This window comes from Arvicanthis niloticus, chromosome 13 (assembly GCF_011762505.2).
Source record: "Arvicanthis niloticus isolate mArvNil1 chromosome 13, mArvNil1.pat.X, whole genome shotgun sequence".
NCBI lineage: Eukaryota > Metazoa > Chordata > Mammalia > Rodentia > Muridae > Arvicanthis > Arvicanthis niloticus.
The window spans coordinates 57,997,381-58,024,600 of NC_047670.1; the positions used below are offsets into that span (position 1 = coordinate 57,997,381).

At 49.3% G+C, this 27,220-nt stretch overlaps 1 protein-coding gene across 5 annotated transcripts; it reads right to left on the reverse strand.

The window, feature by feature from the left end:
- Window positions 1-873: 873 nt before the first annotated feature.
- On the reverse strand, window positions 874-27,220 carry A4galt (alpha 1,4-galactosyltransferase (P1PK blood group)). Of its 5 annotated transcripts, none has more exons than XM_034515970.2 (3): window positions 27,077-27,220; window positions 11,538-11,596; window positions 874-9,539 (listed from the first exon to the last, which is right to left on the reverse strand). In XM_034515970.2, the coding sequence occupies exon 3, from the start codon at window positions 9,523-9,525 to the stop codon at window positions 8,443-8,445; it is 1,083 nt and encodes a 360-aa protein (XP_034371861.1). In that variant the 5' UTR covers window positions 9,526-9,539; window positions 11,538-11,596; window positions 27,077-27,220; the 3' UTR covers window positions 874-8,442. The 5 variants fall into 5 exon arrangements, with proteins under 5 accessions (XP_034371861.1, XP_034371860.1, XP_076767850.1 ...); XM_034515969.2 differs by having other exon boundaries at window positions 11,448-11,596; XM_076911735.1 differs by lacking the exon at window positions 27,077-27,220 and adding an exon at window positions 18,367-18,628.

The window sequence follows — 27,220 nt, forward strand, 5'->3', positions numbered from 1 at the left end:
GAACCCAGGGCTATGTGCACGCTAGGCAACCAAGCTACGGCCTGTCTTATTTTAGTTTTAGAGACAAGGTCTCACTACATAGCTCCAGCTGCATTTGGAACTTGCTACATAATACAAGTTAGCCTCAAACTTGCATTGATCCTCCTGGGTTAGCCGTGTGAGTGCTGGGACCACAGATGCTTGACATCACACCAGCTCCTTCTTGACCACCATCAAGTATGCAGCTCAATGCCCGAACTGATGTGATACATCACTTTCCTGATTATAGAGGGGATGACCTTGACCTTCTGCTCCTCCTGCTTCCGGTCCTCAAATTCTGGGATTACAGGCATTCACCAACACTCAGATCAAACCCAGGACTTCATGCAGGCTAGGTAAGCACTACAGGCTCAACTGTAGCTTCATGTTTTAGCTCCACCCACTTGGTTTTGCCCTGGGGTGAAGGGTGACGTGTGGAAGTTACGTCCAGTTCTTCCTCTCATCTCCATGCATCCAGAAATAAGACTCAGACTCAAAATATATTTATAAACACCTTGGCCATATAGTTAAGCTCTTCTCTTACTAGATATAACTTAAAATATCTCATTTATTTTAACCTACATTCTGCCACATGGCTGTACTCAGAGAATCTTCCCAAGAGAATCTCCCACCTGGCTCTATTCCAGAATTCTCTCTGCCTCCCAAATGTCCCACCTCCCATTTCCTGTCTAAGCCACAGGCCACAGGCTTTTTAGTTGATAGGTGATGTATCCATACAATACACAAGATATTCTCTCTATAGTGATGGAAGTTGGGGACAGCCCTCTGGGGTCAAGATGATATCCCCCACTTTGTCCCCTTTTCACCTGTGGAAGAGAAACACGAGAGGCAGAATTCGGGTATCACCACAGCGAGGCTTTACTCTGTATCAGCAAACGCGGAAAGACGCGGAAGGGCCAAAGACAGGAAGAGGCACAGCTTAAATACACCCTAGAGTGACGTGTTCACTTCTGATTGGCTATTCACTCATCACCCAATATTACGCCTCGGGATTGGCCAGTGACTTTGGCGGGCTTTCTGCCTTTGCAGCTGCGCAGTTAATTGTTTACTAGTGGAGACACGGGATGCCTGCGCCATCTTGGAATGGTGAATGCTGACTGTGGCTCCTAACAGTCCCCACCTTGGCTCAGCAAGTCCTGGAAGCTTCTAGCCCCTGTACAATGTCATCCAGGCCTAGAATGTTTTCAGCCTCTGAGACTTACTGCTGAATAAGCTCACCCTTTCTAGTTCTTTCTGAACTCTGGCTGGCTGGTTCAACTCAGCTGTTCTGGCTCAAAACTCCTCTCCAAGCTGACTGATTCAATCTGGCTTCTCTCCTAGCCTCTGACTGAATTGATCTGCTTGGCCTCATACTTACTCTGGCAATCTAATCTTCTGGCTCCTTCTCATTCTCTGGCCCATTCTGTCTTCACCTGTGTCTAGTTTGTTCTCTCTTCAACCTGTCTCATTAAAACTCTTGATAAAACCGCCTTCCTCCTTTCCTATGCACTGCCCTTCAAGTAGCTTCTCTTTCCTGTCTCTTCTTGTGAGAGTTGGGCCTATCCTATTGTGTCAAATCTTTCTCTGATTCATCACTTCATCTGCCACTCAATTGCACATCACTTTCAAACATGGCTGCTTCCTTCTACAGTGTGTACTAAGGGCATGTCTGTATTCCAGCCAGAGGGATTAAAGGTGTGTGCTAAGGCTGAACCAGACCACACTTACAAACAGGTTTTTTTCCAGTTTAATAACAAAATCTTGGGTTCACAGTATGATTAAAGATCCTGCAATGGTAGGGAAGTAGGGAAATTCAAGGGTCTCTGTGACCTTAATTGATAGGAAGAAGTCATGGAGGTAGTTCAGAATTCCACGACTCAGTAGCCAGTGAGTCCAAACTTTAGGAGCAGGCTCTGAGCTGTTTAGTTCAGGCATATCTGAACACAGCACAATCTGGTGATGGACTATCCTTGTGATGATTAACTCAACCTGGGTTCACACCAGAGCATATCTAAATCTCTTTGAGGAACAAAGTAAATGAAATCCATCAGAACTCTTTGAATAGTACATGTGATACCTTCCATAAAGATGGGTTTTTCAGATAGACTGAGAAAAACAAGTTTACAAGAAGGGTCGGGAGGAGGGTCTGGTACAGCTCCAGTCACATGGATTGTGTAAAGGTCGCCTGGCTAGAATGCACATTTGATCCAGCCTTCTGGACAGCAAATACGTTTTGCATTCCCTTCCTTGAAGGAGCACTTCCCTGTACCTGTGAGCACAGAGACCTCTGTGTCCCCTATAGCACCACAGAAATGCCCTTTCCAGTTCTGGACACCTGGGAAGCTGATGGTATCACCACAGCCTGAAGCTGGTAGCCTGAGAACCGGGGACACTGGAGTGAGTCCTGCTGTTTGCAGTCCCAGCTTGAGCCTGAAGTGATAATGGCCAAGATGGAAGGATGTGACCCAGCCCTGCTAGAAGATACCAAAGAGACGGTCTCACCCTGTTCATTCTTACTTCGAGCCACAGGGACTAGATCATCCTTCAGGCCCTGAAGGCGGGCTTCCCTACCAGTTGCTAACTGCCCAAGTGTACCCCAAATCATGTTCTACTGCATTGTCCCCACTTTGTGGCTGCTCTAAACACCAGCTCAAGGGCTCTGCCCATCTCCAGGTGTGGCAGTTGCTTCTTGGGAGAGACCACTCACTCCTTGTTCTTCAGCTCTGCCCCTTCTAATGGCTTGTCTCACTTCTTTTACTAAGGGCCATATTAAAGGCTCACCGATAGATCAGACTTGAGGGAGGAGCTTACAGTCTGAGGGTAGAGGCAGTCAACATGAGAGGAAACCAGCCTTAGGTCATTCAGTCTGAGGTTCTCAGTTACTTCTTCTTCAGTCCCTGTGTAGGATGTGGTCATATTAAATTCAGCCAGATGGGATGTGAGTAAATTTGAGTCATGTAACTGGATTTTTTTTTTTTTTTTTTTTTGGTTTTTCAAGACAGGGTTTCTCTGTGTAGTTCTGGCTGTCCTGGAACTCACTCTGTAGACCAGGCTGGCCTCGAACTCAGAAATCCTCCTGCCTCTGCCTCCCAAGTGCTGGGATTAAAGGCATGCACCACCACCGCCCAGCATGTAACTGGATTATTAAATTCTCTCTTCCTTTTCTGATTTTTTTTTTGAGACAAGATCTCATGTAGCCCAGGCTAGCCTCAAACTTAATACATAGCTGAGGCTGGCCACAAACTTGCAATCCTTCTACCTCTACCTCACAAGTGCTGAGCCTACTGGGCATATCACTGTGCTTTGTGCATTAAATTTTTGTGATAAAATAATTGGCAAGGTTCCTGACTAGGCATGCTTGCTTGTTTTCTGTGACTGTTAAGAGAGGCCCCAGGCTGGCTAGTCAGCTTGAGAAAGAGAAAGGTTTGTTTTGGCTCAGAATTGTAGACATTACAATCCATGGCTAGGTTTAGACTTCTGGTGGGGTACTGAATGGCACACTCCTTTCTTCATCCCAATGAGCAAAACAGGAAGGAGCTGGGTCCCACAATCCCCTTTGAGGGTATGCCTCTAATGACCTACAAAGCTCCCATCAGGCCGAAGCTCTGAGGTTCCACCATTTCCCAGGAATACATCATGCATTCAACAGCAAACAATAGCAGGGACTCTGTTTTGTCCATTTAGTTACTGGGACCCCTTCTATTCATTTAGCGAGCAGTCGTGGGTCTTCCCCATGTAAGGACTCAGGCATGATGATGCCAGGCTCACAGATAGATCACACTTGAGAGAGGAGCTCACAGTCTGATGGTAGAGGCAGTTGGCATGAGAGGAAACCATTGGTCATTTAGTCTGAGGTTCTCAGTTTCTTCTTCTTCTTCTTCTTCTTCTTCTTCTTCTTCTTCTTCTTCTTCTTCTTCTTCTTCTTCTTCTTCAGTCCCTGCACAGAATGTGGTCATATTAAGTTCACCCAGATGGGATGTGAGTAAATTTGAGTCATATAACTGGATTATGTCCTTAAAGATTTCTGCTATTGGACACTAGTGTGGACCTGTTTGGTTGACTGGGAAGCGACTGTAGCTGAATCCTCTACAGACTACAGCCTGGCAAGGCAGACAAGATCTTTTGCAAACCACTGGGCATTTTGTTGCAGTAGCTTTCAGGATACTGTTCCAATCCATCATGAATTCTTATCTGGTGCATTGGCAGCTAGATGCCTCTGGGGTCTCACTTGCTTCTCTTTGAGAGTTGGCAAAACTGGGTGGAGTTTGTGTTTTGTTGGTGAATTAAGGACATCAGGAATGGCTTCTGGTCTCCATTTCACTGTCACCACCAAATGGCTTGCTTCCTCCTGTCCAGATCTACTGGAAGTACTTTAGGCTGGCTGGTTTTAAACTGGACATAAAAACTAACATCATTTTGGAAGAAAAAAAAAAAAAAAAAAACCTCAATTGAGAAAATGCCTCTACCAGATTGACCTGTAAGCCAGCCTGGGTGCATTTTCTTAATGATGTTAGGAGGACCCAGCCCATTATGGGTAGGGCTATCCCTGGGCAAAGTGACTGATTCCATAAGAAAGCAAGCCAAGTTAGCCAGTCAAGCATCACACTCTCCATGGCCTCTGTATCAGTTCCTGCCTCCAGGTTCCTGCCTTGTTTGAGTTCCTGCCCTGACTTCTCTGGATGATGGAGAACAAACTGAGAAATGAAATAGACCCTTTCTTCCATAAGTTGCTTTTGGTTGTGGTGTTTATTACAGGAAGAGACCCTAAGTAGTTCATGTTTGCTTCCCTCTGCCACCCTGCTCCAGGAGAGATCACAGGTGAATCTTTGCCCACTCCAGACCTCCAGCCTCACAACATTCCCAGCATGCCTAGCACCCAACTGGCCCTAAGCAGAGGTTTGTAAGAAGCCCAGCAAGAAAGCAGACTTCCAGGAATGGGGCCCAAAGCGTTCATCATGCCTTGGCCTCTGTTCAGCAACTCAGATGGAGGGCGGTCCAATTTAATATTTAAACAAGAAGCTTAATGTTGATATAGCAGCCAGGGGAAATTAGTCCCCTAGCCCTGAGCTGCTGGGAAAGACTTTCCTGCTGGCCAGTGCCTGGCTGGCCAGCCTGGAATCTTCATTAGGTAATCGATACACAGCTTGCCTTGAGCCCCTATGTGTTCTGTCTTCCTCAGCCATGGACAAAAGCATCTGTAAACAGACTAGCCAGTGAGAAACCAGAGGGCTGAGGATCTGATTTCATGCTCCCAGGACATGTTCCACCCAGACAGCCCCTCCCTTCTCCTTTCTCAGAATCCAGCTGTGCAGCTGAATGTTCTGACTTCTCCAGAAAGAGGCAGCCCGAGGTTGCCAGGGTATTTGCCCTCTGGGATTTGGGCCAGGGCAGGGGAAAATACTGGCAGGGTATCTGGAATCAGGCCCAAGCAGAGGGTGGGGTGAGGGGTCTGAGGGTCTAGTCTGTGGGTGCATTGAAGTTATAAGAATGCCCAGCTCCCAGCCCACACAGCCCCACAAGCCTGCCCCAGCAATCTGTAAAATCACATGGGGTCTAGACTGAACCTCCACTCCCCATGCGGAAGACAGGATGTGATAACAAAGGATTTGGGTGCACACAGTGTGGCTCCTTTGGTAGTCGCATCCATGTTGGGAACCAGCATAGCTATCTCTGCAAAACAGGAACAAGACAAAACTGGCTGCAACTCAGAGGCTGGCAGCTGGCAAAGGGCTTTTAGTTGGACATTGAGCAAGACTTCCCAGCCCAGAAAGTGCATGGATGAGGCCTGAGATGGTGGATGCCGGAATCCCCTCACTGGGCCTCAAGGCCTCTCTCTCATCTAGGAATGAGTCAGCCCTTCACTCCTGTCATCCAGGCCCTGCCTCCATACTGTCTGCCTATTCTCCAGGGTATGCTGTTACTTCTGGTGTGCTGTATCTTGACTGGCAGTTTATGGCAGCTGGAATAAGAGAACCAGAGTGGAGAGGCTGGGTGAGACACAGGCTGTTTGGATGAAGGGTGGAAGAAAATGGAAGAGCCTCTCTGTTCAGTTGTTAATTCTCAGACCAATGTTCAGATCTCTGCTTCTGTATGTGGCCCAGCTAGACACAACCTAAGGAAGGTCTGGGGCCAGGGCTGCCTCCTGGATCTGTCAGGAAGGCCTGCCCACAGGACCTCAGAGAGCACGCTGAAACCGTTCTATCCACTGTGCAGAGAGGCCATGTGGCCAAGTCTCAGACTGATGTACCCAAAGGAGCAAGCAGTAGACTGAGGCCAGCCTTTCTGAGTTCTCAGCTCTGCAGGGGATAAGAAGATTTGAGACTTTCGCCTAGCTACATGGGATTCTGAGCCCGACCCTCGGAAGGACCCTAAGATATATTTGGCCCAGTCTCACTTTCTAGACCTTTGCTGAGACAGGCTGAGAATCGGCTAAGCTGGGATGATCCCCAGGTGCTGTGTGGCTGGAGGAGGCTCAGTCCCAGAAAGGCTTCCTGAAAGGACGGCTGCATCGTAGGTGGTGATGATGGTGGGGAGAGATGCTGCAGGCAACATGGCAGGGGCGTGGTGTCAAGATGCTGCTATGAGAGAGTTCTAAGGGGCCAAGAATATGAGTTTAGTGTGGTTGGAGAAGGGAAGTGGGGGTCGGGGATGGGAGTGGGCCAAGCTATGGAAGGCCTTGAATGCTGGGCTTAAGCGATTCGTTTTGTAATCAGGGAGCTGTGGAAGAGTTTATGGGGAGGGAGTGATGCATTTCACTTTTGTGTGCAAGTATGTTTAGGGTGTCACTATACAACCATCATGAGGCTGAACAAACCCCAACCCTAAGGGGTCATTTCACTATTTCCATATGTACAGTGATAAAGAGTGTTTGTGTTGTTAGAGTAATGGCTGCCGTTCTAAAACAGAAAGGAATTAAAAGATCGATGAAGCTGGGCAAAGTGGCTCGTGCCTAAAATCCCCTCTTGGGAGACTGAGACCGGAGATTTACGGTAAACTGCACGCCAGCCAGCCTAGACTGTAGAGATTCGAGTGTATATGTGTCTATGAGCACATGTGAGTTCAGGAGCTGGTGGAATCCAGAAGACATCAGAACTCTTGGGGCTGGAGGTACAGGTGGTTGTGAGCTGCCTAACCAAACTTGGGCAAGCAATCTCGGGTCCTCTGGGAAAATAGCAAAGGCGCTCTTAACGGATGAGCCATTACTCCAGCCCCTCCAGTTGAGACCTTTTCAAATGATTGACTAGAGAAATAATTGGCTTACAATTCGTTGTCTTCACCAGAAACCTCATCAGCTCTTGAATACCTTTGGAACCAGGCAACTCATTTTTTAACTGCACGAGTGCAGGAAAGAACACAGAGGCCGGAGAGCAGTCCAGAGCTCCCGGCAGCCTCCTGACTTCCCACCTTATGGGGATGCCCAGCCATCCAAGAAAAGAATCAGCTGTGGCTGCAGAGATGTTCCTAGTACTGCATAGCAGGACAATTCCAGAAGTTACCAGCAGCCTGGCCAGGCTTCCAACATAAGGCCAGGATCCCCTTCCAGGCTTGGCTGTGGCTGGCCCTATTCTCGCACCTTGGTCTTCACACTGAGCCCCGTTTAGGCTAAACTAAATCTAGGCTTATCAAGGTTCCAAGTAGGCTGGAACTCCACTTTGGCTATTTGTGAGCCTCGAGGAATGAGGAGGGACCACAGGCCGCTCCCATGCCATGTCAGCTAGCCACCCAGTTCTGAGCGCAACCTCTCCAAGTGAATTTTGTAACCCCAATGAAGTGGCCACCCTCCAGCCCGTCCCCATCTGTAGAACAGTGTGTGCAGAAGTCTACGCCCACAAGTGTTCTGAGAACATGAGGCATTATTTATTACATGTTGGTGAGTCACTTTTATTATAGCCCCCAGTGTCTATAACAGGGAGGGGACTCAGAACCCTTTTTTGTAGCCTAAAGAATTTCCACATCCCTGAACACTGGAACAGGCTGTGACAGATCCTCAGAGCAGTGTCCCAGGGGAGGAAATGCAGTGTTCCCAGGGAGCTCTGCCCCTCCCCCTGGGCTCATGAGGCTGAGAGAGCCAGATCCTTTTCCCTTCGCTTTTCTACACAGGCTTCTCAGAGCTCTGCTCCTGACCCCGCCTCTGACCAACTGTCTTCCAGCTACCTTAGAAAGTTCTTTAGTGTTCTTGTGATCTAGCCCACTAAGGCCCCAGATACTAGTAATTCTGAAATCACTGGTTAGCCTAGAACACTGGACGAAGTGTATCTACCAGTCTCCCTCTGGCCTGGATGGGCAGGTGTGGTCCCCAGGCCAGCTTGGTCTCTTCTAAAGTCAACAGCAGCATCTCAGAGCCCCCTTTCCTGTCTGCTTCTCTAGCCTCCCTGGAAAGGGAGTAACAACGTTGATATGATATGACCTCAGCCTGGAGGGCCGTCACAAGTACATCTTCATGGCTCTATGTGTCGTAGGGCAATAGCGGGCATGTAGCTGGGCCAGCAGAGCCCTGGACGTGGCCTCTAGGTGTGTACCCTGACTTTTCTTGTTCCACACATGAACAGCATAGGTGGCATTGAGCAGCTGGACCAGCTCCTCGGGGCTGATATCTTCAAAGTATTTCTTCCAGTTCTGCCAGGGGATGGGGTAGAAGGCCTCGGGGGGCAGGGCAGTGACCCCACGGCAAGCGTGGCTCTCTTTCAGACTGTCGATGGAACACCACTTCTTGAAGACTCGGGTTAGCAGTTGGGGGCCCTGGTGGCCCCAAATCCAACCATTGTAGTGGGCCACAAAATCACGTATGCACAGCGCCAAGAACTCATGCTTGCGCTCGAAGGCTAGGAAGGCACCATTGAGGACGTAGCGAGATTGGATGCCCAACATGTTGGTCAGGTTTCGAAGATTCTTGAGGACGATGAAGTCTGTGTCCAGGTAGATCCCGCCAAACTTCCAGAGGAGTGCGATCCTGGAAGCATCAGACAGGACTGGCAACAGATAGGGCTCCCACCTGTGCTGTGCCTCCAAGTACCAGGCTGCCAGTGGCGTGTCCTCAAACAGTTCTTGCAGGTCCAGAGGTTGTATCTGGACATTGGGAAAACAGCTCAGAAGAGAGATGCCAAGGTTCCGGGGTCGGGCTGCAGTGTCTCTAGGCAGCCCTTTCATGAGCACCACCACCTGGGACTCGGGGTGTACTCTGGCAGCTGATTCCACAGAACACATAAACAGAAAGCTGGGACTGGTCTTGTCGGATGTCTCTAGGAAGAAGATGTTGCCTGGGGCAGACACTCTTGGAAAGGTCAGCTGGGGGCAGGGAAAGTCCACTGGCAGGCTATACTGTTGTCTTTGGTCCTTGGGTGCACCCACAGTGTGCCAGTAGATCAGGATGGAGACCAAGAACGTGAACTTGAAGCTGATAATGAAGAGGGTGAAGACCCGCTGTCTGGGGGTGGCCCTGAGCACCCACAGCAGGCAGTCGGGGGGCTTGGACATGGTCTCCTCCAGATCAGAACAGGAGATGCCCATAAGGATGGACCTGTCTGTAAAACACGAGGAGCAGCATTCAGTAGGTCAGAGGTAGGCATCTATGACCCTCCAGAAACATGTTTCTTGCCAACGCCAGGGAAAGATAATATTCCAAAGCCTGGGGTCTCGAGGACCCAAGAGGCATGAGTCCCACCCTGGCAGGCTGCTCATCTGTGAACTGGGAGCTGTAGGTCGGGTCTAAGCAAGGTCCTTTTTGCCCCTTGTGTAATAAACCTGTGAGTACCTAGGGACCAGAAGCAATGTGTCTCACAGTAGACAGCCAGACTAGCACGTGCAAGGACAGTCAGAAGCAACAACTCTGCCACATAATACCCTCTGCCTGACCGAGTCTGCCTCTTCTGGATATTGGGGTGGTAGCTTGTCCTTTGACCCTTCTTCTGCTCCATGAACAGGCTTTGGTTTACTCAAAGACAGGCCACTGAATGCCTCAAACACAGTTGGTATGAAGACCTGGGCTTAGGATTGCAGAGATGTCTCAGTAGGTAAAATGCCCAAGTATGGGACCCTTTGTTCAGATCCAGGGAACCCATGGAAAAGACAGAAACAGAAGATCATAGAACACCAACCCTGGGGGGGGGGGATAGAGATGGAAGGATACTTGGGCCATGTGCTTTTTTCCCCTTAAGGATTTATTATATACTATTTATTTTATGTGCATGGGTGTGTTTTCCCTGTGTGTATATCTGTGTACCACATGGATGAAGTGCCCTTGAAAACCAGAGGAGGGTACTGGATCCCCTGGGACTGGAAACGGGAGGTTGTGAGTGGTGTCATGTAGGTGTTGGAAATCAAACCAGGGTCTTCTGGAAGAGAGCCAGTGCTTGCAAACACTGGGGCAGCTCTCTAGACTGAAGTCATTTCATTTTTAATTATTGGGAGGAAAGGCATTGTACACACATGTATGCCTGCAGAGACCAAAAGAGACTGGAGCTACTGTTACGGGTGGACGTGAGTCACCCAACATGGGTCTTAGGGACCAAACTCAGGGCTTCTATGGGATTAACAGCATATGCTACTACACCTTGCAGACTTTCTAAGTTGGTGAGGAGGACCTTGAGTTCACTATACAGACCAGGCTATTTTTTGACTTGTGATTCTCCTGCCTCAGCCTCCCAAGTGCTGGGACTACAGCTATGCCCTGCCATGCTCACATGCTTCATACACTTGCTCTTTCAATAAATATTGACCGTCTAACCAATGGAGCATTTTACACATACAAACCTGTTAAACTCTTACAGGCAGCCTGGCACGGGTTAATCCTTGACTCTCCTCACCTCTGCCTTAAGGATGAGAAAATGGACAGTCTAGATTCCTCATGCTGTCCCCAGGCAGAAAGTGGCAGGATGTGCATGGGAAGACTGGGTGGGGTGGGCTGTCTGGGGAGGTAGCTGGCCCTGGAAGGCAGTAGCTAAGAGTGGGTCTGGTTCACTGGGTGAACCCAGCCCTATAACCAGAACATTAACCCCATACCTGCTGTATGTTCTGGGCTCAGTCACACCCCTCAGTTCTTGACCACTCCAGAGGACAGCTGCATCTGTTTTGTGGGGTTTTGTTTTTGCTTTTTTGGAGACAGGATTTCTCTGTGATGCCCTGGATGTGATGTTCTAGAACTCGCTTTGTAGACCAGAGATCAGGCTGGCCTTGAACTCAGAGATCTACCTGTTCTGCCTCCTGAATGCTGAGATTAAAAGCATGTACCACTACCACCTGGCCAATTGAACATTACTTTGACATTAGAAACCAGAAATTTTGAGTGGGAAGAGGTCACAGGACTAGACCCAGCCAGGTAGGTGTTACCAGGAGCTGAGAACTGAGTCCCTCCTATGCCTCTTGGAATTATCATCCCACAGGGATGGAGTTTGAGCCACCTTAAACTCTCTTCAGGTTAAAGAGCTACTGACCAGCCTGGGCAGTCCATGACAAGGAGGTGGGTGGGTCCTAGCAGCCTGCAGACATCTTAGACGTGTGTGTGCACTGGGTTAGGAGCTGACCTTCTGTGCCAACAAGAATATCCAGCCTGTCCTCTCATGCTCAGGCCTGCCAAGCCCACCTGCAAAAGATGGAAAGGCAAAAAAGTCTGAGATAGCTAGAGGCTGTCAGCAACTACATCCTCCCATCCAGAAGGGTGAACCACTCAGCTCTGGCTTTCAGAGTCTGGCCCTGCCGCCAAACTGAACACATTTGCCTATGCTCAACCATGTGGGAGCACTGTCTGGAAACGGAGGGACAATCCAATTGACTAGAACTCCCTAGGTGAAGTGGCACTTGGGCTGGCACCAGGAAGAGCCAGTCAAATGGAGAAGGCACGGATTAACAGACGCATAGGAGCATGCACCTTTGTTGGCACCACAGGCTGGAGGGGACTGGGAGACACCAAGGAAAGCAGCTCATATACTTGACCCAGATCGGCTCAAACTCAGCAAATGAGTCCAAGGCTGAATCTCAGCCCTGGAGAGGCAGAGGCAGGAGGATCACTATAAGTTTCAGGCCAGCCTGGGCTACATAGTAAAACCTTGTCTCAAAAGCCAAAAACCAGGACAAAATGAAATAAACTCAAGAGTTGTGCACACTGATTGGGAGGTCATTTGAGTTCACACACAAGTTGATGGGACCAGCTTGGGCAACATAGCCAAAGGCTATTTAAAAACAAATTGTAGGTGTGGTCTAACACGCCTTTAATCCCAGCATTCAGGAGGTAGAAGCAGACAGATCTGAGTCTGAGGCCAGCCTGGTCTACAGAGTTCAGTTCCAAGGCAGCTAGGAGTATACAGAGAAACCCTCCCTCAAAACAAACAAAAAACAAACTTTGAGGCTGGAGAGGTGGCTCAGTGGACAAGAGTGACTGTTGCTGCATCAGACTGGAGTTCAGACCCCACAACTATTGGTTCACAAATGCCTATATTCCAGGTCTAAGAGATACAGACCCTCTCCCTTTCTGGCTCTGTTTACAAACACATGTATGCATACACACAGAGAGATAAATACGTATATGTAAAATGAGTCTTAAAACATGTTTTAATCTGGGGGGCTGGAGAGATGGCTCAGCAGTTAAGAGCACTGACTGCTCTTCCAGAGGTCCTGAGTTCAATTCCCAGCAACCGCATGGTGGCTCACAGCCATCTAAAAAAAGAAAAAGTCACTATGATCACAATAAAACCCTAAGTCACCCAACAAAGGTGTCTAAACTAGTTTCCTAGTCTCCAATTTACCATACAGCCCAAAGATGCCCCCTGAACTTCCGATCCCCCTTCCACACGAATTCATGTGAGCAAGGCAAACACTTTACCAACTCAGCTCTATCACGGCCTGAGGAAGTCAGGGAGCCAAGAAATCAGTGGCTGAGTAGAGGGGCGGCTTTAAATGACCAAGAGCACCAGGGAGCGAGCAAAGCTGGATGGAGCCAAGGTGGGTGAGCTGCTTGGGAGCCCAGCCAGAGTCATCCGTTGGCAGAGCTGAGTCAGACCCCAGGAAGATACCAGCTCTGTCCTCCTCCTTTGGGTAGTGAGGCTATTTTGGTCATAAGCATTTTGATTTGTTTTATTTTTCAAGAAAGACGGGTTTTCTCTGTGTAGCCCTGGCTGTCCTGGAACTCAGAGATCCACCTGCCTCTGTCCCCTGGGGATCCCAGTAGGACTACAGGTAGATGTATAGACAGCCATCAGCAGAGTGTACCCCCTGAGTATTTGAGACCATGGTATATAGGGTGGAGGCCAGGCCTGAGGTGTGCCTGTTCACGACTGGAGGCGCTAGACTCAGGCCATATTAGGTATCAAATATGGAGCTGAAGATCCAGGAATAGAAGTTATATACCCAGCCAAGTTGGCCACAGTTCAATACCCATGTGACTATAGACTCAAAGCATAGTCCCACCTCCAACTGGGTGGGCCTTGTAGATACACCCCAAGTCCTAGCCTTTGTCAGAAGGGCCTGGTATGTCCCTGTTACCTCCCTGCTACCCCAGGCTTCCTTCCCAAGGACAGGGAGTTATTTTCAGGTAGTATGTTAACTGGTCACACTGCTGCTCTAAGCCCTACCCCGGCTCCCTGTTATCAGGACTCTCTCTCTCTCCATGATTCACTGCAGGCAATGAGACTGGGCAGAAATACAGGCTGGCAGAGACAGAGCTTGGCACTGGGTCCAGCACTGTTTTCCAACCCAAGCACAACACTCTTAATGGATAGACCTCCATCTGCTTCCCTGGCTGACCGTGAGCCAAAATGGTGTCATGGGGATGGTCAGATGCAGCCCACACTGAACCCCATAGATCCCACCTCTGGGCTGAGTGCCAACAGAATGAGCCAATGGAGAGTCAGGTATTCTAATGGGGATATGGGGATACAGGCACAAGAAGAGAGATGCTCGTTCAGACAAGGCCCCCACCCAGGCTTCCTATGTGTGGTACCCCACCAGTTCCCTCCCCAGGCCTCTGCAGACAGGATTTGCAGCCTTATCCAGGGGTTCTCTCATAAGGTACAAGAAAATGCAGAAGACTCTATTCAACCACCAAGCAGGGTCTCATGGGGAGACTGAGGGAACTGGACCCTGAGAAGCTGAGCAGGGGCTGTACAGTGGGAGTTCCAGGAGGTCCTTGCAAAGTGGGATTGGTGGTGGTGGTGGCCCTGTTAGTGAGCATGGGCAAGTTTGCTGGCGTTTTCAGACCATCAGAAAAACTCAGGCTTGGATGGGGTGAGTTCAGGATGGGTAAGACAAAGCCCCAGGTTGGGTGGAGGCTCTAAGCCTTACTTGGCTTGGAGAACATGATGGGTTCTAGGGCTCTGCCTGAAAGGTCTCACAGACACAGTGACAGGTGTCAGGCATCTGTGGGAAAGGAGAGCTACGAGGGCAGGCTCTAAGGTTAGGGATTTCCAAGTTCAGCTCTGAACCCTTAATTCTCTAATTTTCCCCATATTCAAATTAGTAATATTTTCCTGGGCCAGCAATTTTCTTCTTGTCTGCCAAAGCAATGGTGTTTTCTCTTAACCTTTAATTCCCTAACTTAGCCCCCATATTCAAAATAGTACTATGGGGGGCGGGCAGCAAATAACAGTCTTAGTTTGGAGTTTTGTGTGGTTTTGTTGGTGGTGTTTTGTTTGTTTGTTGAGAAAGGGTCCTGCCTTGGCCAGACTGAATCTCTATGTAGACAGGGCTAGCTTTGAACTCACAGAGGATCTGCTTGTCTCTGCCTCCAATTAAAGGTGTGCAGCACCACAAGGGACCTGAACCTGAGAGGGAGAGGCCTAAGCTCTAGGTCTCTGTTAAAAGGCTGCTGCCACCTCCTCCTCTCTCCCTCCCCTACCTCCCCACTAGTTCTTGTGGTTGCCCTCTGGAGCTACCCTGCTTTGGGAAGTCAGGTGTCTCCAGCCACTTTGGCAAGTTCAGAGGAAACTCTGCTCCCCCAGATTCTGACAGTTAAACCCTCTATGAAAAAGAGTCATTTCTCTTATCACTGGCGGGATGGACAAATTGTGCCTACTAGGATACCAAAGGGCATGCTGGCCTCCAGGCTCCCTCAGTGTCACAAGTGTCTGTCCCTGCAGACATCCTGGCATTTCTCTCCTCTCTTGTCCTTTCCCCTCCTCTCCCTTCCTCTCCCCTCTTCTCCTCCCCCTCCCTAAGCATTGCCAGCTCCTGGGCTCTTCCTTCTCTCAGCTACTCGTTCTCCTTACAGCCCTGCTCTCTCTGCTATCTCTATCCTATGCCTTTTCTTGCCCACACTCTCTTTCTTTTGCGCACGCCCCACCCCTATCTCTCTGCTCTGCTCCTGCCTTTCTCATGACCAGGTCCATATTCAGTCTATTTCTTTCTTTGCTCTGGACTCTTCCAGATGCCTCCAGCTGTTCTCTCCCTGGTAGCTACAATAAAAACTTTCCCCTTAATGTGGGAACAAAGGAAACAACAGACTTATCTCCAGGAGCAGCTTTGGGGAGACAGATCAACTTTACTCTGGGGGTAGAAGTGTGTTAGGGTTTTGAGTTCCCCATACAAAGTCAGAGAAAGAGAAGTCCTGCAGGTAAGGAAGCCTGCCATTTTGCACCAACCTCTGAAGGCTATCTGGACAATGACAGATTTGGACTTTAATTAGCAGGACAACACCTTAACAATACCATGAGGTACCGGTGTGCCAATCAGTAATGGCTATAAGGCCTGACTTTCCTGTGGTTTGGCCCTGTGCCTTCTACTGCAGGAGGACACAACCTCCCTATGACCGCTAGAATTCTTCAAGCTGCTGAAACCACTCCTAGTTTGTCTTTGAAACAGGAATAAATACTTAGTAGCTCTGGGTAGGTCTCCATAGAAGTCCGTTAGGGAACGCTATTTCTCTGGCCTGGAGGTGGGATAAGGGTAAGCCTTCCAAGCTACCCAAAGCATAAGTTAGTCTGGTTGGGCAGGTTAACCACATGGCTAAAAGATCACTTCTCAGGAAGGCAGGGCCACCCCTACCAAAGTAGTCCATCCACCCTAATCCTTACTAAAGAGATGGAGGCATAATTATCCCTTTATTGAGATAATGTACTTCTCCTTCCCAGAATTCCTGGTCCTAAGCATACTCCTCCCAACCCAGCATGAATTTCTATTGAGTTCTTTCCCAGTGCAAGTCAGAGCTTCAAGTCTGCTTTTTAGGCACTCTGGGCTTCTTACTGTCTTTCTGAAAGCCTCTCTCCCTGACCTTTTTGCCATATGATTGCTTAGATAACACAAGCTGAGTTCCACTCCTAACTCATAGGGAATGGCTGGCTCTCCCCCACCCCCACCCCCGTCTCCCTGTCTCCCTTCCTTCCTCCTCCCTCCCTCTTAAAACTCACCCTCTATGGTCCTTTAATTTTATTTTTCAAATTCTCAAGACAAGAACCCAAAAGCCTCTGGCTTAGGCCAGCTCTGTCAGTCATCAAGTTCCTGGGACCCTAGCTCCCCAGAATGAGCCCATGGTTCTCAAGGATTCGACAATATTACCATAAGGCTAGGATGCTGCTTTTGCCAAAAGCATAGGCTCCTTGCTTGGGATCATTTTGGTTACAATACCAAAGTCTGGCATTTCTTTGACTCTGGTTGAAGGCACAAAGACTAAAGCCATTCTCTAACCTATCCCAGAATCAACTTGGAATAAAATTAGGCAGAACAAACCAGTCCCCCACCCCCCATCCTAATATCAGAATCCCAGCACCTTACAGGAGCCAGACTGGACACCCTCCAGCAACCAACAACAAGGGAGATAGGAGCCTTTCCCATCATCTTACAGAACTGGACCATGTCTTACAGGCTAGACCATGTCTTTTTTGTTTGAGACAGGGTTTGGTTTTTTTTTTTTTTTTTTGGTTTTTCGAGACAGGGTTTCTCTGTGTAGTCCTGGCTGTCCTGGAACTCACTCTGTAGACCAGGCTGGCCTCGAACTCAGAAATCCGCCTGCCTCTGCCTCCCAAGTGCTGGGATTAAAGGCGTGCGCCACCACCGCCCGGCATGAGACAGGGTTTCTCTGTATAGCCCAGGCTGTCCTGGAACTCACTCTGTAGACCAGGCTGGCCTTGAACCCAGAAATCCACCTGCCTCTGCCTCCCAAGTGCTGGGATTAAAGGCATGCGCCACCACAGCCCGGCAAGCTAGACCATGTCTTGACAAGGGCAGCCCAACTCTCCCTCCATTTCAAACTAAAGCACATGGTGCCTCAGAGATGGACTGGGGGGGGGGGGGTATCTGTTGATGGTTCCCTTGTTTTGTTCTTTCCCAATGTGGCCATGGTGAGAAGTCTCACCTCTGTCATTTGCCACTACTGGGATGGGGAGCCCAGGCTTTCACCCAAAATACACCAGGGGGAAAGTCACTCTCTGGAGTCAGCCATTCAAAGCAAGTTGACCCCAGAGAGGTGGGGGGGGGGGGAGAGAGAGAGAGAGAGGAATAAGAAGAAGAAGAAGAAGAAGAAGAAGAAGAAGAAGAAGAAGAAGAAGAAGAAGAAGAAGAAGAAGAGGAGGAGGAGGAAGGAGGAAGAAGAAGGAGGAGGAGGAGGAGAAGGAAGAGGAAGAGGGAGGGGAGGGGGAGAGAGAGACGATTGCATGGCCCAAAAAGATGCTGGGGTGTCTTCATTGCAGGATTTTCTTCCTATTGGTCTCTCCTGGCCATAGCAACAGATATGAGTGTTTGAATTCCACCCTGAACATCCTGACAATTCGTGAGCAGTCTCCCGAGTACACAGGCCTTGCCCTCCGATTTCCTTGTGAGCTTGGAGGCTCTTTTGAGCAAGTCTGAAGTTCTACTGGACTGTCTGCCATCTGCCATCTGCCTTTGGGTTCCTTTCAGACAGATGTGAGCTCTGTTGAAGTACCTGAGCATATGCTTGTAGAACAGGGGTGCTTGAATTCTGTAATTTTGTGATGTAAGCCACATGTGCTTTATCTAGGAGTGTCCTCTGTTTCCACCGTGTGCGGGCATGTGCATATGTCATATGTATAAGCAAAGGTGCATATTTGCCCTATTTTCAACAGGGTCTCTTTGGTCCTTGAGTTCTATATATCTAGTGAGGATGGCTTTGAACCTGTGATCCTTCCGCACTTTAAGTATTGGGATTACAGTCAAGTACTACCATGCCTGGTTTATTCGGTGCTATGGATGGAACCCTGGGCTTCTTGCATGTGAGACAAGCAACAAACTGAGCTTCAGTGTCCCCCCTCCACCGCCCCTCCAAAAACCCTTACCCTTAAGCAAAGCAAACTAGACAACTAGACACAACCACACACTGTCCACTCCAAGCCACACCTCCTTATAATAATTTTAAAAATAGACATCAGTCACTGTATTAGTTATTTTTTAAAAGTCACTGTCCCCAGATACCTCATAAAAGGCGGCTTATAGGTGTATTTGGTGTTCATCATGGCAGGGAAGCTGTGCAGGGTCCAGTTCTTGACGGCTCTTGTTGGCACTCAATGAAATCGGGAAGAAGCCAGCTCACATCTGGCTCTCTCTGTCTTCCCTTTTTTGCTTCAGCTGCCCTGAGGTTCTCCCCTCCCCCAGCCTGGGATAACACAGCCCACTTCAGGCTGAGTCCTTGTTCCTCAGTGATGGTCTGTGGAGCTTTAGCAATGCCCTCATCTAGACAAGTTAGACAAAAATAAAAAAATGACATGCATTTCTAAAAATAACATTAATAGGAATTGGAGGGCCAACTCCATGGTTAAGAGTGTTTGCTACAGTTCCAGAGGATGCAAGTTCAGTTTCCAGCACTGACGTAGGGCAGATCACAACTACCACAGACACCCTTACACACACTCACACACACACACACAGACACACACGTAATAAAATTTTAAATAAAAATAAAATTGAGAACATTGGATGGTCTGGACAAAATGCTGTTCATAAAAAAAAAAAAAAAAAAAAAAAAAAATCCTAAAATGCTGAGCAGACAAGCTGTGACTGGAAAGTTCTGCCTACTGCTGCATCTGCTGTCAAACTCATGGGAAAAAAACACTCTAACAAGTATTAGCTTCTTTTTAGGTCTCTCTCTCTCTTCCCACCCCCACTCCCCCCCCCCCCCGGTTGTATTTTTTTATGTTTCCTTTGCAAGTCACTGGGACTGTTGTCCGCTGACATTCCACACAAGAAAAATGGCTCCCACACTAACTCAAGCAGTGTACCAGCCGGCTCAGCAAGACCATAGTTTTAATAGGCTTTCTAGGTTTATTTTTTATATGTCTGAGGGGTTTGCCTACATGTATGTCCTTGCACTATGTACATGCCTTTTGCTTGAAGAGGGCATCAGATCCCCTGGAATTGTAGTTATGGATCTTTGAGAGACTTGTTGGACCCAGGTCTTCTGCAAGAACAGCCAGTGCCTTTAAACTCTGAGCCATCTCTCCAGCCTCTAGTTATTAAGAAGCGAAGTCCTTTTAGGATGGTGAAAGAATTTTCCTCACCCATCACATGACAGAGAAGACTGGAGACACCTGTCTCCTGAGTAAACAGGATGAATTCACTCAGCTTTTTCTCCCCCCACCCCTGCTCTGAAACAGTTTGGCCCCAATTTTATATTTGAACTCACAAATCTTTAGAAGCAGCACAGAAGAATTTTAAAAGTTACCTTACTCATTCACTTGTTTTATTTAGTGTTCAGTCATGGTGGTGGGGTACACGTACCATGGTGTACTTCTTGGGGGGTCAAAGGACAACCAGTGGGGGTCAATTCTCTCTGTCTACCCATGTGGGTCCTGGGGATTGAACTTAGGTCATCAGGCTCAGGGCAAGTACTTTTAAACACTGAGCCATCTGACCAACCCTGTCTTGTAGCCAAGAGACAAGCTGGGCATGGTGGCAGATACCTGTTAACCCCAGCACCAGGGAGGTGGAGGCAGGAAAAAAAACAAATCAGGAATTCAAGGCCAGGCTGCATACTGAGTTCCAAGTAGACCCTGCCACAAAGGATGGAAGAAGGGATGAGATGGGGGAGGGGGAGAGGATGATGGACAGCTTAACACTTCAGAGGAAAGGCCAGCAAGTGGTGGGGCATGCCCTTAATTCCAGCACTCAGGAGGCGGAGGCGGAGGCGGAGGCGGAGGCGGAGGCGGAGGCGGAGGCGGAGGCGGAGGCGGAGGCGGAGGCGGAGGCGGAGGCGGAGGCAGAGGCAGGGGGATCTCAGAGTTCCAGACTAGCCTGGTCTACAGAGAATTCCAGGATAGCCAGGGCTAAGTAGAGAAACCGTGTCTCAAACAAAACAAAAACAAAGAGCAAGTGTTCTTAACTGCCGTTTCCTCTCTCCAGCCCCTTACCCCAAATCTTTAGGAAGTTTCAGAGGAGAAAAAAACAGAAAAACATGTGTACCCATGTTAATTTGAGCATAGGATGATCTTCCAAGCCAAATTGCTGCCTCCATGAGAAGTTCTGCTGGGCATGCCCATCCCCACCGCCCAAAATGGGCAAAGGACAATTTGAACACACACAAAATATGACCCTTTAATAATTATGCAGGCATCAAGGACAGTTATTTGTTGTCTCCAGGTGCCTTGTTGGTCTCCACTTCACTACGTAGCCGAGGAAGAGCTTGAATGAATCCCGGATCCTCCTGCCTCCACCTCCTGAGTGTTAGGGTGCACCACCATACCGGTTTCACCAAACCCAGAGCTTCACGCACGTTTCCCAGGCAACTCGCCAACCAAGCCACATCCTTAGCTCCCGAGGACATTTTTCAATGGAGGAGAAATGAAAACGGACACGTTCAGAAAACATCTCTCACTGGCTTAGATCGGCAAAAACCCAAACACTGGCCTTTAGGAAAAGGCTGGAGGTTAAGTATGCGTCTTGTGTGGTGTATAGTTAATGTTTCTATTGCTGCAATGAAACACCATGACCAAAAAGCAAGTTGGGGGAGGAAACAGTTTATTTGGCTTATATTTCCACATTGCTATTCATTAAAGGAAGTCAGGACAGGAACCTAGAGGCAGGGCTAGGGCCAGGGTCCATGGAGAACTGGTGCTTACGGGCTTGCTGTAAATGGCTGGCTCAGCCTACTTTCTTATAGAATCCAGGACCACCAGCCCAGGGATGGCAACCCCCCCTTGGGCTGGGTCCTCCCTCCCCACTGACCACTAATTAAGAAAATAACTTACAGCCGAATCTATGGAGGCACTTTCTCAATTGAGGCTCCTTCTTCTCTGATGACTCTAGTTTGTGTCAAGTCATAAAACCAGATTGATGACAATAGGCAGAACGGCAGGGAAATGGCTCATCAGGTCAAAGTCATGAAAGCAGCCCGAGTTAAATCCTTGATACCCACAGTGGAAGAATCAACTCTGTCTTCGTCCTCTGATCTACACACACACACACACAGGCACACTCACACACACACACCACACACATGCACACACATTATACTCATACGCAACAATAATTTTTAAAGTATAAGTATACCGAAGGGTGTGTTACCTCAATGGCAGAGTAAATTTGTAGCATGCATAAATGCAAACAAGAATATTATACTGCCTAGGTATGGTTGAGGAGAAGGTTTTTATTGTAGATATGAGAATACAGTTAGTAGGGCAGTGGTGGCGCACACCTTTAATCCCAGCACTTGGGAGGCAGAGGCAGGCGGATTTCTGAGTTCGAGGCCAGCCTGGTCTACAGAGTGAGTTCCAGGACAGGCAAGGCTATACAGAGAAACCCTGTCTCAGAAGAGAGAGAGAGAGAGAGAGAGAGAGAGAGAGAGAGAGAGAGAGAGAGAGAGAATACAGTTAGAGGCATCTGGCGAAGTCCCACTGAATGGGGGGGGCAAGCTTAGATGAGGGAAGGGGGGGCAGTAGACCAAATGAGAAGCTGAGGACCAAGAGAGGAGTAGAGCCAAGAGAATTCACGGCTGAAATGGCAAGTTTATATAGGAACGAGACGTTAGCCCCTCGGTTGGAGAGGTTTAAGGTAGAGGCTGGTCCAGAAGTGTTGGGAGAAGCCACAGATACTGAGTGAGCCTCCTCCTGGGTTTCTTTGGACCTGACAATGCACAAGGCCTTGGGTTCTCCTCAGCCTCCCGGGACTGGAGCAGGGGTTCAGTGTCACTGTGATGTTTTGTCTCAAATGGACAGCTGCAAGTCTGGCCCCTTGTGGGGCTGCCACCAGGGACCTTCCGGAAAAAGCAATGATCGCTAACACCTGGATACACGAGATGTATGGAGGCTTCGTGCAAACACTGTGCTATCTCATAGAAGCCACTTTAGTGTTCTGGGATTCTAGAGCAATGCCTTATGGGTAGCTAAGGATGAGTCTGTAAAGTAAAGCCCCTGTTTTAATGTATCCAGTCCCCATCTCCAGAGCATCATGCTTCCTGTTGGTGAAGGTTGCTGCCTGCCTTACTCCTATTTCCCACTTTAATGCCAGAAGTGGTTTCCACTTTTGGACTTTCAGAAACGCCACGGCAAACGGATCTCACTTAGATCCTTCTTTTAGATCCATCTTTTAGAAAACCTGTAATTACTCCCATATGGCTGGCTCCTGGAAAGGAGAGTTCTGGGTCAAAGGCAGGTAAACGACACAATGACAGCCTCTTCTCCCCTGCCTGCCCACACCGTCACAGGGGCCCTCCGAGGCACCAGGCTGTGCTCCACACTGGTATCATTTTACTTTGTGTTTTTCAGCCTGTGAGGTATTTTTCTCAGGTGAGAAGTCTTTTAACCCCCAGAGGTTAAATACATCAATCTCAGAAGAAATAGGTAAAGGGGTGGTCACCAGAAATTAGGGAGGGGGAGGAGGGGAAGACCCTCTGATCGCTTCAGACACCAGACCCAGTTAAGACTTTGCTGTGATGGCCACATTAGGTGTCCTGACCACAGCCAGAAACTAGGGTCTGGCACAGAGAAGGCGTTTGATGACTTTCAAATGCTAATTGCTCTGCCAGCTTGTATTCAGGTAGCAAACTGACCCCTGAACATACCCCTACAGATACTGTCCCTCAATCCAATTTGGGTTTTTTTTTTTTGGGGGGGGGGGGAAAGCTAAGGTCTGTCTGTGTAGTTCAATTTGTAATCTTTCCATATATATATGGGTTTTTTTTTTTTTTTTTTAAAAAAAAAGATGTATTTATTATTTATGTGAGTACACTGTCACTGTCTTCAGACACACCAAAAGAGGGCATCGGATCCCATTACAGATGGTTGTAAGCCACCATGTGGTTGCTGGGAATTGAACTCAGGACCTCTGGAAGAGCAGCCAGTGCTCTTAACCACGGAGCCATCTCACCAGACCCTCAATTTGTAATCTTAAAAAGAGCTGAAACCTAGGCACAGCTGGGAAATGAAAATGGCTGGTGGGGTTCAAACATCATTTACCAGTTGAAAGGGGTCAACCTCCCTCCCGGGACTGGCCTGAAGCAGGGGTTCAGTGTTACTGTGATGAAGAAAGGCTGGATCCTGAGTTTTGTCTCAAAAGGACAGCTGAGAGTCTAGTCGCTTGTGGGGCTGCCACCAGGGACCTTCTGGAAGGAAGAATGAACACTAACACCTGGATGAGTGTTCTGAGCACCCCCACCTCTGTCCCATCCTCTCTCCCCCCACCCCCTTACTATCCACACTGACTTTAAACTCCTCTTACTCCGTCTGCCTGTAGGTGTGAGCCACCACACCTGCTTTGGAACAATGTCTTCTGCCCTTTCATCATTTTGGCATCTCCAGCTTGCTTAGCGCTCTTTGTTTCCCAAGCTTCCCGTCTACAAGGGGAGGTGTGGCCTCAGAGGCTGTGTTGTTAGATGGAGGGAGCTTGTGAGAGAACCAGGGCCCAGGGGAGAGCTCCAGGCTCAAGGGTGTACAGACCCTGGAATGGAAGTAAAGACCAGTCTCCCAGCTCTCTGCGGATATGGCTCCACCCAGATGGAAATGAAGGTCCCCAGGGAAAGAAGAAGGGGCACTCCTTTACCGGAACGGTTGGGCTCCACTTCTTGAGATTTACCAGACAGAAAGCTCGGAAAGGAAACAACCACCTATGAGTATTTCTCCATTTCTACAGTGTTTCAGGTTTTGGGGGGGTGGGGGAGGGGGAGATTGTCAACACCTGGTATCGCACATGGGCTAGGACTCTAGCAGGAGGCTCAGCCAGTCCAATCCTAGCAGAAGGCACACTAAGATCCTTCATCTGGGTGCAGAAGCCTTGGCCTCCCCTGAGGCATCCCATCTTCCCCAAAGGTGCTCGAAGCCAGTTCAAAGAGTGTTCTCTAAGCCCCTTTCTCCCAGTTGTCGTGGTACCTCCCTCTCAATTCCTAGATTCCCTGAGGCCTCAGTCTACAGACCAGTCAGCCCCCTTCCTACGCCTGGGCCTTCCCCAGAGCCCCTTCTCTAGCTGTTCCCAAACAGCTTTTACATGCAGCCAAGTCTCTCTGTGCTCACACATGGAAATAAAGCAAAATTAAAGTAAAAACCTGCTCCTTGGGGGTGGAACCTAGTTTCTAGACTGCTAATATAAAAGAAGCCCTGGGTTTGATCCCCAGCTCCCCATAAAACGACCATGACGGTTTGTGTAGTCTGTGCATTCTGGAGGCGAGAGAATTGGACGTTTAAATTTGGAAAGTTTAAGCGCGTTAGAAATCAGCTTTGTGCTACAAACCAACCAACCAACCAACCAAACAAACAAACAAAAACACAAGTCAACAACAACGTAAACAAACTAATAAAAACTCAGCTCCTAGCTGGGCGGTGGTGGCGCACGCCTTTAATCCCAGCACTTGGGAGGCAGAGGCAGGCAGATTTCTGAGTTCAAGGCCAGCCTGGTCTACAGAGTGAGTTCCAGGACAGCCAGGGTTACACAGAGAAACCCTGTCTCGAAAAACAAAAAACAAAACAACAACAAACCTCAGCTCCTGGAACTGGCTCAGCAGTTAAGAACACTTGGAGAATCCAGGTTCAATTCCCAGCACCACATAGTGACTCTCAACTCCAGTTCCAGATCAGACACCCTTTTTGACCTCCAAGCACAGCAGGCATGGGTGGGATACACATACCAAGTGGCAAAAATGCGCATTCATAGTAAAATAAATTCAAAACCAAACCAAACAACAAAAACAAAACACCACAGCTCCTCAAACATATACATGTTAAACTACAATAAAGGAGACACACTTTGCCAAAGAGCGGCCAAGGGGCAAACCCCTTACTGAAGAGCTCAAACCCTCTGATAAACAGTACAACAAACCTTTGCCAAAGACCAGACAAGAGGCAAACCCCTCAGTGAAGAGCTCATACACCTTTTAAACAGCACACAAACCCCTAGCTGCTCACTGTTTGACTCAGTGGTTTCGTTTCTAGGAAAAATAGAAATTCATGCCCACAACCTGAAGAAGGGTGCCCAGGGTAGGGGCAGAGCCAGCTGGAGAAATAGCCTCACACACTGACCAGCTTATTCTTTTTCAGGAAAATCTAACCATTCATAAACTGTATGGGTTTATGATGATGTAACAGTATCTAGCTGGGCATGGTGACATGGACCTTTTAATTCCAGTACTCTGGAGACAGAGGCAGGCAGATCTGGAGTTTGAGGCCAGCCTGGTCTATACAGTACCCCAGGGTAGCCAGGGATAAACAGTGAGACCCTGTCTCAAAACAAAGGGCAACAGTATCTAAAAGAAGCAAATGCATTATACAACAAAAATCGGGGCAGTTGAGGTGGCGTAGTACTTAAAGCTGTTACTTGGGGTCATTGAAGGTCTGGATTGGGGGACTCCTCTTCCACCTCCAGCCCTAAGACCAGGCTGTTTTGGGGTGATATGGTAGGTCACAGTAGCCTTTAGAGATTCAACCAACCATGCCCACACTCTGGGACATTCACCACTCCCCTCCCACGAGTGAACAACCTTTCTCTGGGACTAATCCTTGTCAACCTACACAGCTGCTGAGCGGAAATTGATTCAAAGAAACAAAGCAAACTCTACAGAATTTTCAAATAGGTCCTCCCTCACGCTGAGCTGTCCAGGCAGGGACCAGCCCTTGAGGCACTGAAGAAGCGTTTTTCAAAACAAAACAAACAAACCCAGGAGGCAGGGGTTCTCTCTCCGCCTCCCAATCTCTTTGCATTTTGGTCTTTGGTTTGAGGATTTTCTTTTATGCGATTTCTGCTGCAGAAAGGTCAGGGGCTGGGGGGAGTGCAAGTGCAGTTGGTGGCGGACAGCTCAGCTATATTGGAGTCCCTATTCTTTGGGAAGAGCGAGCAGGAAGGTCAGAGTCGGAGCGGGGGGGGGGGGGGGAGGGGGGGGGCTGCGGGGAAGCCGGAGGGTGTCTCTTCGGAACTCAGTGGGGTTGCCGCAGTTGGATTACTGTGGATGTGAGAGAGTAGAGATGGAAACAAGACTTTTAATCCCCAGCGGGCGAGAGGCTCAGTGGAATCTGCCAAAGAGATGAAAAGAACTTCTAGACTCAGATGATATGCGAAGACACTGGGGCACGGGGGCTCGCCCTAACAGTGAAGAGGGGTGGATAGGATAGATCTCCCAGGCGCAGCCTCTTCCAACCGCAGCCGGCTTCCAATCCCACCTCAACTGTTTTCATCTGAAGGGGAGGAGCGGGAGCCTGCTGATCTGCGACTGAGCGCAGGGTCCAGCGTCACCATGCTGGCTTTCCTTGCTCCCCAGCTTTTCCCAGGCTACCCCCTCCACCTGAAGACCCTTCCCGGTGCGGGTCCGAAGCCGGAGCATCCGGTAAGCCCAGAGCCTACTCCCGGCCCGAAGCCCTCCCTGTAGCGCGCGACATTCCATTCCTCTTTGGGACGCGCCCCGCCGCGACCTCCCAGGTCTCCTGCACGCCCAAGGTCGCCAGGCAACGCTTGGGTTCTGGACATCGGATCCCCAGTCGCCCCTTCCCCATGTGGACCTCGCCCTCCGAGGGCCGCCGGGGCTTCGGGAGGGAATTGTGGAATCCTCGCCGGCCCCAGACTAGCTCGCGTAGCGCGGCGCTCAACTTCGAGGCACAGCTCGGGTGCAGGCGGTGGCTGAGGGACCACGGCGCGGAACTGGTGCCCGCACAATTGTCGCCTGTGGAACAGGTGACCTGGAGGGGACCCAGGTCCCCAGTGTCTTGCAGCTCACCTCCCTTTCTGGCCTGGAACAGGGGCGCCTCGGATCCCAACGAGATCCTCCTCTGCCCGCTCCCTGGCCCTGAGATCCGGTTCCCGCGGCGGCGGGCGGCTAATGCTGCCCTGGAGGGCGGTGGCTTGAGCCCAGCGGACAGGA

Coding starts and splice junctions, on each gene's coding strand:
- A4galt (XM_034515970.2), bottom strand. CDS start 9,525: ATGGGCATCTCCTGTTCTGATCTGGAGGAGACCATGTCCAAGCCCCCC.